We start from the raw sequence: 12,919 nt of genomic DNA on the forward strand, positions 1-12,919 counted from the left end.
ACTTAAATTATACAATATCCTATCTCAATTACAATCTTTATTTTTAAACACATCTAAGTTACTTGAAAACAGTTGTTTATTAATTTTTTTTGTTTGCTTGTTTGTTTTGTTTTTGTTTGTTGAGGCCAGTCTTTTTGTAGCAACCCTGACTGTTCTGGAACTAGCTTTATATGAGCCAGCCTGGCCTAGAACTCAGAAATCCTACTCCCTCTACCTCCTGAGTGCTGGAATCAAGTGTGTTTGAACCACACTGCGCTGTTTTTATATATGAAAAGGTTGCTTTTCAGCTTGATTTTTATGGGTCCAACACAATTCATTTGGTCTCTGCAGAGAGGACTCTCCATGATTTCCTGCTCTAGCTGTGGTAGGACCTGTGTTTCTGCTCTTGGTGTTGTTCCTGATCTACTTCTGCCCTCTGATAATTTCCTTTGTACATGGGCTGTTGAGCATCAGCTGAAGACACCAGAGGAATTCTCTTCTGATCTCCAGAGCACTCTGGATAGTCCTTTTCTTTTCACACTCTCTTCTCAGCTAGGCCCTGGGCACCTGCCATTCCTACATTCTATGTTTTTGTTTTTAAGAATCACTCTTCTGTATGCCTGTCTACATGCATTTCCAAGTGTGTTACACACATTAGGTCAGGCTTGCTAACACATGCTTGTAATAGCAATAGAGAGGCAGAGGCTGAAGGAGTGATGTAAGTTCAAGGCCATACTTGGGTACAGTGAAGTTTTACCCCAAAAATGTAAACAAATTTATTTGAAATAGAAACAGACGTTACTCTATTAATATGTGAGAGCAAAATTGAACTCACACTGGTTTTTTCCTCAATTTTATACTTGAAATTAGCATGTGATAGAAAACAATCCTTTTTTCCCTTCGGTTGGATTAGTAATTGTTTATAAAGTTAGAATATTATGTGCATACCTAGAAAGATCACTAACGTTAGGCATATGGAGCAGATTTGTAATTTCAGTGTTCCAATGGTAGTGGCAACGAGGGACAAACAGTTCAAGGTCACCCTCAGCTGAGGCAGATCCACTACTACCAACAAAGGAAAAAGGAAACAACAAACCATTGACTTCTTATTGGTGAGCTTGGCAGTAAACCATATACCATCCAAATGCTTCGTGTAAGCCTGGCTTGGTGGCATGCATCTGTAATCCTAGAAATCAGTAAGAAGCCTGAGGCAGGGCCACATCGTTTGAGGTCTTGATGTAACATAGGGAGGCACATATGTATCTGTGTTTTTGACCTTAACACTGGATGGTTATTTAAATGAACTAGTTAAACTAATGGCTTTTCTTTTCTCTTTATAGACTGAGAGTAATCATGATACTGCACTAACGCTTGCCTGTGCTGGTGGCCATGAGGAACTGGTACAAACACTACTAGAAAGAGGAGCTAGTATTGAACATCGAGACAAAAAAGGTAGCCCTTATTTTTGTTAGTATTACTTTATAGAAGTTTTGTGGGAAATATGAATTTAGAAACAATTAATTTCTAACCATGTATTGGTGCTTAATTATATTGGAAAACAGTTGTTACTGTTTCTTTGCTTAGCATGTTGTAAGCAGATCTTTTTGTTTATTTGTTTTTTAGGTTTTACTCCACTCATTTTGGCTGCTACAGCTGGTCATGTTGGCGTTGTAGAAATATTGCTGGATAATGGTGCAGACATTGAAGCCCAATCAGAAAGAACCAAGGACACACCACTATCCTTGGCTTGTTCTGGGGGCAGACAAGAGGTACCATTTCCTCTTAGTGCAATTTCTTTTCTGTTTAGCAAATATGTATCTACTCATGTATTTCTTTTTCATATAGAAACATTTTGCCTGTTATAGTTATCACAGTAACTTAAATTACTGCATATTAGCAAGAGTAGGGTTAGTATAATATTCCCCATTAAGTCACATAGTGTATATACATACAGTCCTGTTCGTCTATAAGTAGTACCTGCTATAAGAATCCTTTGTATTGCATTTGCCTTTAAGAAAAAGATTGAGCCATTGTAGATGAGATGTGCAGTGCTTATGTATACTAATCCTTCATGTTCTAGAACTTCAGACAGACCAAATGACAGAAGTTGGTCATATAGGTCCAAGGAAATCAACCCCTGAAGTTGTCAGTTTTATGTCTAATAGCATGTAATAATTAGCTGGTTAACCTAGTTCCCGCCCTCCCCCCCCAAACATCTCTACAGGGAATATAGGCTAAATAATTCAATTATAATATCTTTATGGATTCAGAATTTACCAATCTTCGATCTAGAAACCACCCTGTCATCCTTGTTAATTTCCCATTCACCTTTAAAATGGGTCATTGAACAGGACTGATAACTCCAGATCTCTGCATGGATGGAAGGAAAGGACTTTCTAAAGTAGTTCTTTAGTTCTTTGACCCCTACATGCTCACTGTGGTACATGTACCTGTATTTGATCCCATGTAACACACAATAATAAAAATCAAAGCAGTTTTTAAAATTTATCTTTTTTTCGATCCCTAGGTAACTTGGTTTTTAGAACAAACTAGTAAAAGATATTTTTATAGTTCCTATCCAAGAGTGGGAAATGTTAAAAAAAAATGGTACAAATATATATAAAAGGTTAGAGCTCCTTTGCATTATAGATTAAAAACAAAGGCATGATACACACATGGATTGTTTCTTGGTAACTTTTTATTTAGGCTAATCCTATGTTCCTTTCCCCCATACAATGTTTCATGCTTGTGGTGATAACATAGTACCTGTTCTGTTGTATTGCTCCTTTCTGATTGTTTCATCTGTAATGCACAGTAGAGGTGGAGAAAGTCTTTAAAATTAGCAGGATGTGGTAGCCCATGCTTTAATCTCTATATTCTGTATGCAGAGGCAAGTAGGTCTCTTAGTTTGAGACCAGCTTGTTCTTTATAGAGAGCTCTAGTCCAGTCAGGGAGACAATGCCTTTAATAAACAAAACAATAATAATAAAATTAAAAACCTTTCTTCATCACTATTCTATTGCTGTGAAGAGATGTCCTGACCACAGCAGTTCTTATAAAAGAGCATTTCATTGTAGGCTTACAGTTTCAGAGATTTAGTTCTTTATGGTCACAGCAGGGATCATAGTGGCATGCAAGCAGACATTGTAATGGAGAAATAGTTTGAGAATTGTATATCAGAATCTATGGGTAGCAAGAAGAAAAAGAGATTCCGACTTCTGAAACCTGAAAGGTCACCCTAAGGAATCCACTTCCTCCAACAAGGCCACACCTTCTGATCGTTCTCAAATATAGCTTTACTCCCTTATGACAAGTATTCAAATATATGAGCTTACGGGGACCATTTTATTCAAACCACCACACTAGATTCCTATCCATTTCACATTAAAATATGAGGATGGATAATGAAAATTTTTGAGGCTAAGTATTACTTTAAATTTTTCAATATGATTTAGCTTGAATTTAGTATTTTTTCACACATTGACAAATATTTTAATTTTAAATCAAATGAATAAAGTACCTTCATTTAAAAGCAGTAAGCCACACTTGTGAGTTTTTTATATCTAAAATCAAACATGTGGGATGGAGATATAATCATCAGTAAATATGATTGACTAGCATGTTCTAAGGGGTTTATCATCCTTAGCACCACAAGGAACTAACCAAGCCAGGATAACTTAAGAGTCTACTTTCTGGTATGAAACTGCCTAGAAACACATTGCTTTCATTTGGTGTCATTATAACAGGTATTGTGAAATAGTTGGTATGATTAGGAAAGTCAGTTCACTATAAAATTACAGAAAAATGTTTAGAGAAAATGAAATTTGCAAGCATTTATTTTTTCAAATGCTATGAAATTCTCAAGCCATTTAGAATAGACTTGCTAGCTCATGCCTATTGGCTCGTGACTGGACCCTCTGGGCATTGAATTCAGTCGGGGCTCTATAGGAAGACACTGACATTAAACAAAACAAATCATAGACCAGCAGATGGCCTAATATGTAGAGATATTTGCCACCCAGCCTAACAGTCTGACTTTTCGACACATGCTAATTAATAAATGTAGTAAGAAAAAGAAAAACACAAGCTTGGTGACTCGTGTAAGAGTGCGCAATATGCCTTGGTGAGGCGGATGGTGAGAGCCAACTTCTGAAAGTTGTCCTTTGCCTTCCCATCCACATTCCATATGCCCTGAGTGTATAGAAATTTACAAGAAATTAAATAAATGAAAAGTAAAACCATGTAGTCTTGCTAGCTTTAATCGAAGTAATGTTTAGTTTATCTAAACACATAATGGTTTTGGCTCTCAGAAATGCTCTTGAGACCCAGAAGAGTAACAGCCAGAACTCCTGTATTGTTGCTAGGGTATAAATAGGACAGCTGCTCTTGGGATCAGTTGGCCAGCATCTTAAAAAGTAATGCGCCCAAGCTTCTGTTACCAAGTAAAATTTGATGCTCTGCCCACAGGCACAGAATAATATTAAAGTTGTTAAGGTAAAACATGGAAACATTTTTCAACTCTTCTGTAACAACAAACAAATATTGATTGCCAGATGTCATGGTGCACACCATTAACCTTAGCGGTTGGGAGGGGAGGCAGTCAGATCTCTGAATTTGCTACCAGCCTAATATAGTGAGGCCCTGTCTCAAATTCTAGTGTTTTCATGTGTACATATAAAATGAATCTTATCTCATGTTTTCCTTTATAACTTTATAATAAAAGTAACAAAAGTATTCATTTTTAAATGACATCCTACAACGTTTGAGGTCTAAATCTTCTGTGAGAATTTGTTAGATTTCTTAACCTTGTTTGTTTTTTTAACTTGAGAGATTTCTGTTGTCTGTTGACTTTTAAGAATCTTGTCGCCTAAAACTATAAAGAAGTTTTCTCATTTTGTTATATACCAGGCAAAATACCCAGAAATATACTTCTGAAATTGATATGACTTTAGAAAGTATACTTCTCACCTTTTTTTATTTTTTATTTTTTATTTTTTTTCCCTACTAGGTGGTGGAGCTGCTGTTAGCTCGGGGTGCAAATAAAGAACACAGGAATGTTTCTGATTACACACCTCTAAGCCTGGCTGCTTCTGGTGGCTACGTGAACATCATCAAAATATTGCTAAATGCAGGAGCAGAGATCAATTCTAGGCAAGCTTTATTTATTTATTTATTTTTGTCTGTAGACACTTTATTAAGAATATTGTGGTATAAATTTTTGCAACTATTTTAGTGATGTAAAGTTTTCATAAAGTTATAAAATTTAAAGTATTCAAGAACTTAGAATGTTGCTATTACTGAAAATTACAAACTATTGTTTCTTAGGGAGCTTAAAGGAAATATCTTTGTTAGTGTTTTTTAAAGCGGTAGCCTAGCTGGTTATTTGGCATCTGCTAAAAGGAAGTTTTAATAGTATCTCAAAAGTTGCAAGGACTGAGAAAAGTAGTTAAAATTTTAAATAATGCTACAGAAACAAAGAGTTTTAGCCAGACTTGGTAGGTGGGTCCACGGCTGTAATTGAAGTGCTTGGGAGATTGAGGCAGAAGAATCAGTTCAGGGTCATTCTCAGCTAGTAGCTAACTAGCCTGGACTACAGGATACTCTGTCTCAAAAGAACAGGAGAAAAATTATATTCAATTTTTTTTTGTCGTTGCCGTTTCTCTGCTGTGACACACATTGTTTCCCTATTATTTTTTACCTCCAGAACTGGTAGCAAATTGGGCATTTCTCCACTGATGTTAGCAGCTATGAACGGGCATACAGCTGCAGTTAAGCTCCTCTTAGACATGGGCTCTGACATAAATGCTCAAATAGAAACCAATCGGAACACTGCCCTTACCTTAGCCTGCTTCCAAGGAAGAACTGAAGTGGTTAGTCTTCTACTTGATAGAAAAGCAAATGTTGAACACAGAGCTAAGGTAAGAAAGATGCTGAAACTTGCCATTTATCAGAGCTTTGTCAAGGAGGCAAAATACATATCTGAAAGAAATGGTTTTAGACATGAAAGAACAGGTTTATTGTACAAGTTATGATTTTATGACTTTCTATCACATTAATCTACTGTATGGCTGAAGTCATGAAAATACTTGGGCATATGCTTTTTTAAGTATTATTGATAGGTTAATTAACTGAAAACAGTGCGATTATTTTGAAAGGACAGGAAACATGTACTGTCATTCACATCATTGGACTTGGATCTTATTCAAATCCTTTTCACCATACCTCTGATTTTAGGTAAATAAATGTTTTAATTAAATATAATTCAACAATAACTGTCAGTACAAATTTATGAATCTGTAGAATCATGTTGCTCCCGAGATTGTTAACATTTTGGCTATTTCTGGTCTTTTCCATAGTTTTTTTTTTTTATTGTTTTTTTTTTTTATTTATTTATTTTCCATTAAACCTAGACTGGCCTCACACCACTAATGGAAGCGGCCTCTGGTGGGTATGCAGAGGTGGGCCGAGTTCTTTTGGACAAAGGTGCTGATGTTAATGCCCCTCCAGTGCCCTCCTCAAGAGATACAGCTTTAACCATAGCAGCAGATAAAGGGCATTATAAATTTTGTGAACTTCTTATTGGCAGGTATGTTATGAGCATATCCTTTGTTTGTGAATGTAAGTGTTAATCATTTCCTGGGCACTGTCACTGTGCACAAAATAAAATGTAATTCTGTAACCTACGTTTTCCATTCTTACACTGCTTTAGTCTATAAGTTGATAGTAACTATTCAGTATCAGACAGGATGAGGGCAGCTATTACTTTTAGTTATTTAGTAGCTGCCTGCTAGGTTTTAAGAAAAATGCTTGTCAGTGACTAGCTGTGCTGTGCTTGTAGTGGCACATGCCTTTAATCGCAGTTCTTAGGGGACAGAGGCAGGTAGACTTCTGATTTAGAGGATGGGCTGGTCTACATAGTGAATTCCAGGACAGCCAGGGTTGACTATATCTTAAAATAAAATAAAATCTTAGCCGGGCAGTGGTGACATGCCTTTAATCCCAGCACTCAGAAGGCAGAGGCAGGTGGATCTCTGTGAGTTGGAGGTCAGCCTGGTCTACAAGAGCTAGTTTCAGGACGGGCTCCAAAGCTACAGAGAAACCCTGTCTTAAAAAGCCAATAAAATAAAATCTTAATTTTTTTGTAGGCACCCCCACATACGTAATATTAGATTCTGAGTCTAAACTGAGCACTAACTAAAGCCCCCCCCCCCCCCGGTACTGTAAATACGTGGATACAAAAGCATCCATGTTGGAATTCAGAGTTACATAGTCATTTGTAAATAAGGGAAACAGATTGAATATATAGATATTTAATTTGATAGTAATAGATAGAAATTCTCTGTAATAAAATTCTAAAAGTGCATTCATCCTCGAGTATTTTCCTCTTTAAATTTTCACAGCAGCTGATTTTTTTAGCTGCCGTCCCTATCATTCCATCTTATGTAAGAAAATGCTGTCTGTCGTTCATTTCCAGGGGAGCTCATATCGATGTGCGGAACAAGAAGGGGAATACTCCGCTGTGGCTAGCAGCAAATGGTGGACACCTAGATGTGGTTCAGCTGCTGGTGCAAGCAGGTGCAGATGTAGATGCAGCAGATAACCGCAAGATAACACCTCTCATGGCCGCATTTAGAAAGGTAGCACACCTCATTCTCGTTCGTTTGCATTGCACATGGTGATCTGTGCTAGGGAGATCTTGGCTTCGTGTTTATTTTTAGATTCATTTTTATGATGTAATAGCTTTGATGAAAGTAGTAATGCTCTACTTGCAAACCAGATAGATCTAGTATTTCAGAAATTCTGTGAATGTGATTCATATTAGACATCAAAGCTAAGGAATCCTTTAAGAAGATCTTCTAGGATGAGCTAGCTAGCTCAGTGGGTAAAAGTAGGTGATATACAAGCCTGGCAACTTGTGAATGAACCCTGGAACTTATACAATGGTAAAAAGAGAACCAACTCCACAAAGTTATCCTATAACCTCTACAAAATGCATGTTCTCACATAGGCATCCATATTCATACATTATGAACATATGCATACTCTATAATAAGTAAAATAAAACAAAGATAGTGTCTTAGGATTTCTAGTGCTGTGAAGAGACACCATGACTATGACATCTCTTATAAATGAAAATATTTAATTGGGTGGCTTACATTTCTGAGATTTAGTCCTTAATTGTCATGGTGAAACGTGTTGGCATGCAGGCAGGCATGGAGCTAGAGAAAGAACTGAGAATTCTACATCTTTATCTGCAGGAAACAGGAAGTCAGCTTTGACACTGGGTATGACTGGAGCACATATGACACTTCAGAGCCCACCTCCACAGTGACACTCTTCCTCCAAGGCCACACCTCCTAATAGCGCCACTCCCTATGGGTTTATGGGAGCCACTTTTAAATTACCACAGATATTCTAAGCTTCACATTCAAAATCTAGTTACGCTTTTAATGTTTAGATATTTTCTTAAATTACCATTATAAAATAAACTAGGTTTCATTTTATCATTGATTTTATTTATTAATTGGGGTTTTTGCTTGTTGTTGCTTGGTTTCAGTATTTTGTCTCGACTTTGAGACAGGATCTCACTATGCAGTTTTGACTTGGAACTTGATGCTAGTCTTGCCTCTAGAGTAGTAGAACTAAAGGAGTTCAACAGTAAGCATGACCTTATTGTTAGCTTTAAATATTAGGGAATAACAAATCAAAGAAAACCTCACTATTAATAGTTTACTGAAAAATTAGTGTTAGAACTAGAAATAAGAATTTTAAATGAAGCAAAAGCATCCTTTTCTCCTCTGCGGTGCTGTTGCACGGAACTGTGTGTGTTGATAACTCAATTCTGTTTTATCCTAACTTGATACTTATTTCAAGAACTATATTTGTTTGCTTTTGTAGAGACACAATTTCTTGGTCTAGGCTGTCTTGAAAGTCACTATATAAGTAAGATGGGGCTTGAACCTTAAACATTCTTCCTCTGTCCTTCTAGTGGAGATACATCTATATAATTTTTTAAAATTGTATTGAAGCATTTTAGATTGCATTACTTTAAGCAAATCCCTCATTAGGGATATAGCTTAACAAGAGAGTGCTTGTCTGGTGTGTGTGAGACAGTGGACTCAATTCCAACAACACAGAAAGCTAGTATTCAGGAAATACCTTGTAGATGCTAAATCCTGGGCTGTTTTTAGTATATAAGTTATAAGACATGCTCTTTTCTCATCCTTTCTGATTCTAGTTCTTATTTTGTTGCTGATGATTTTTGGGCTTTGGCCTGTTTTTCTTTTCTGGAAACGGGGTCTTTCTGTAGTGTTGCCTAGCCTACAGCTAGCTATGTACACCAGTCTGGCCTCAGACTTGCAAAGTTCTGCCTGCCCGTACTTCTGTGCTAGAACTAAAGGTGTGGACCACCATTCCTAGTTACTGACTCTTGTTCTTTGTTCCACTGTGCTTCTGATTATCATGGACTACATTACATGGTCACTTGCTTTTTCCCTTCAGCATTCAAATCTACTCTTCTCAGTGGTTTATTCTCTAAGCATATTGGCTGAGTCATCAAACAAGTTAGCCTTTCCTTGCTGCTCCACTGTGTTAGTATTCTCTTGACTGGTCTGCTTTTCAATATAGCGTGTTTAGAGCTCTCCTTCCACTGTGAATCCCTAATGGAAGGATCGTGTTGTTGCTTGATCTTTGTCTTACATCCTGTCTGCTGACTTTTGTCAGCAGCCAGAGTGCTCATGCCCGTTCTCACTGTTTTCTTTGTTCTTTGTGTGGTTTAAATCTCCCCTTAACAAACTGTTCCCACTCTATTGGATGTCATATAGAGGTTGTTTTAAGTTCTATAATACTTCTGCAGTCCTATGTTATTGTTCTCATTTATTTTCAACAAGTACTGGTATTACAGGAATAGGCTATCAAGTCCAACAGCTTCCTGTGTTCCTACATTCCTTCTCTCCCTTCTTCTCTTTCTTTTTAATGAATGTTATTGGAGAAGGTGTTGTATGAGTTGTGCCCTAGAGGTATTTTAAAGATTGTAAGTATTCATTTAAAGACTTTTAAGAAAATAAAATAAATTAATACAAATTAAAGGGAAGAGAGACCCCCAATTTTTTTTACATCTGCATTTCCATTATTTTGGAGGCTGGGGTAGTCCCTCACAGAACAGTTTCAAGACTGGCCTCTAGTGGAGAAAGAAGCTCACAGAGATGAGCTGGAAGACCACCTGGTCTGTCTGTAGTGACTTCCAGCACAGTCAGGACTACAAAAAAGAAGGGAGATAAGGAAATAACCTCAAACAGATTGGGCAAAATGGCTTAGCAGGTAAAGGTACTTGTCATGCATGACTGGCAACTTGTATTTGGCGGTATCTATTTTTAGGGTCATGTGAAGGTGGTACGCTACTTGGTCAAAGAAGTCAATCAATTTCCATCAGATTCTGAATGCATGCGGTATATAGCCACCATCACCGATAAGGTAATGTATTGCTCAAATTTACCTTATGTATGAGCTAGGATTTCTTTTGGTTAATACAGCTTTTGTGCCAATAAACTCGGCATGAGTGATAAAGTATACTATATAACAGTTTTGTTTAATATTTATGAACTTTTAAAAGGTTTACCTAGATTTGTAATGTATTCTTTTTTGTTTGTTTGTTTTTGTTTTTTGTTTTTTGGAGACAGGGTTTCTCTGTGTAACAGCTCTAGCTGTCCTGAAAGTCACAGAGATCCCTTTCTCTGCCTCCCAAGTGCTGGGATTAAATGCAAGCGCCACCGCCACCCCGCCGATGCCATGTATTCTTGGCTTGTCCCAGGTCTTTTATTCTGTTCCTAGGATGAACAGATCCTATCCAACATTTTTTTTACTTGAATTATGGCAGATGTAGCAAAGAAAAAAAAGTCTGATTAGAGATCTATTTGCTATCTTCCACTATCATTTTATGCTTGTGATGTGTTTGTCTACCCATATTCATTTGGAAATGAAAAGGCCAACAAATGTAAATAATATTTTGTTGCATGATAATTAATCAGCTTTCCTTTTTAATTCATTGCCTTGCCTTACTTTGGATGTCTATTGCAGGTTTGTTTGTTGACAGTTGAGGTTGATTAAAATTTATTTTATTTTGGATTTTCAAGACAGGGTTTCTCTGTATAAAACTTGATGTTCTTAACTCAGTTTGTAGACTGTACTAATCCTGAATTCAAAAATCTGCCTACCTCTACCACTATTACACCTGGAGAAAATCCTGTTTGCTTTTTGGTTTTTCCTTTTTTGGGGGGGGGGGGGGGGGTCGAGACAAGGTTTCTCTGTAGCTTTGGAGCCTGTCCTGAACTAGCTCTTGTAGACCTCAAACTGGCCCTTGAACTCATAGAGATTCCACCTGCCCTCTGCCTCCCAAGTGCTGGGATTAAAGACATGCGTCACCCACCGCCCGGTGCTTTTTAATGATACTAATTAAAGGAATATTCCTATGCTTTTTATTTTGAGACTGAAATCACTAAGTTAAACACCACCCCCTGTATATGCTTTACATGTATCTGTTGACATTCACCTCATTTGTAGGAAAAAGTTTATTGTAGTTATGTTGAATGCTTTTTGGATTTGTTTATATTATTCATGATTGTTTTGTTTACATGTTTTTACGTATACTGTGCATATGCAGTATGTTTGATTTCTATATTTTAAGTGTGTATTTTGAAAATGGGAAGCTCTTTCTCAATTTTTTTTTTTTTTTTTTTTTTTTTTGGAAATGTACAATTTGTTATCTACACATCACTTCTTCCCAAACAACCCCCTTCCCCAATCCCTGGCCTAATGTTCATTTTAAAGTACTTTAATGAAGGTTGCGTTTTTCAGAGTCTGAGTATATGTGGTGAAAATGTCTCCAACTTGTCATTGCAGGAGATGCTGAAGAAGTGTCATCTTTGTATGGAGTCAATAGTACAAGCCAAAGACAGGCAGGCTGCTGAAGCGAATAAGAACGCCAGCATACTGCTGGAGGAGCTAGACCTGGAAAAGGTAATGGACTTTCTTACATGGAGCCCATTCTATATCATTTTGCTGTTTCTCCCCTTCATGTATCGTCTCCGTGGTGTTTAGTTTTGTTCTCTATTAACATGCATTACTTATCATACTGATCAAGTACTTAACCAAATTTGATTTCTAGTACCACATGGGTAAAGTAAAAAGTTTTTGTAATCTTAGTAAAAATTTTATTACAGGGATCACATTGACCTGAAAGAAGACATACATTCTATCTGGATTTTATTCATATTTCAGTTAAAGTTCTCAACCACAACCCTAGACTTTATTACAAATAAATTTATCAGAGATAACCATACCTACTGCAAGGCACAGGTGGCAGTCACTCAGAGCATTTAATGTATGTAATGGGTTTGGAGTAGTTGGGCATTTGGTGTTTTTTAAGACAGGGTATGGATCCTAGGCCTGCCTTGAATGTGGTATGTATGTATGTATGTATCCTAGGCTGATTTAAAACTATAGATTATCCTGATTCAGGCTCGGGTAAGTTTTCCACTTATACGACTTGACGGAAAACTCACCTTGCATGCTTCTTTTTCAAACAGTAAAGTTCCTGGGAAATCCCTGGCCCTTTCTTTACTCCCCTTTTTGCCTATTTATTCTCACTACATAAATGACCCAGGTTGTCTCAAATAGTCATTATAACAGGAAAATAATTAGATCTAAATTCTTCTAGCAACCTTTTTGTTTAAGATTTGTTTTCCTTGTGTGTGTATACATGTGTATCAGGTGCCTGCACAAGCCAGAAGGCATCAGAGGTCCAGGAGCTGTAGTTACAAGCATTTTCGAACTACCTGCTGTGGGTGCTTGTCGGGGAACAGTTTCGACAAGTATACCACTTACCATGGTAGGGACATTGGGATTAGAAATATAAGAGAACCAAGATGTGAGTGAAATTAAC

The 12,919-nt window shown here is 37.0% G+C and overlaps 1 protein-coding gene across 6 annotated transcripts in view; it reads left to right on the plus strand.

Annotated features, from left to right (window-relative positions):
* Ankrd17 (ankyrin repeat domain 17) overlaps positions 1-12,919 on the plus strand; it is a 136,377-nt gene that overhangs the window by 90,928 nt on the left and 32,530 nt on the right. For all 6 annotated transcript variants that reach the window (XM_087908884.1, XM_087908882.1, XM_087908883.1 and 3 more), the window contains 8 exons: positions 1,320-1,431; positions 1,603-1,748; positions 4,988-5,130; positions 5,684-5,897; positions 6,390-6,565; positions 7,454-7,616; positions 10,357-10,452; positions 11,878-11,994. In XM_087908884.1, the coding sequence (XP_087765010.1) occupies positions 1,320-1,431; positions 1,603-1,748; positions 4,988-5,130; positions 5,684-5,897; positions 6,390-6,565; positions 7,454-7,616; positions 10,357-10,452; positions 11,878-11,994 (1,167 nt within the window). The remainder of the gene's footprint in view (positions 1-1,319; positions 1,432-1,602; positions 1,749-4,987; positions 5,131-5,683; positions 5,898-6,389; positions 6,566-7,453; positions 7,617-10,356; positions 10,453-11,877; positions 11,995-12,919) is intronic.

Source organism: Myodes glareolus, chromosome 8 (genome assembly GCF_982192425.1).
Source record: "Myodes glareolus chromosome 8, mMyoGla1.1, whole genome shotgun sequence".
Taxonomy (NCBI): Eukaryota; Metazoa; Chordata; class Mammalia; order Rodentia; family Cricetidae; genus Myodes; species Myodes glareolus.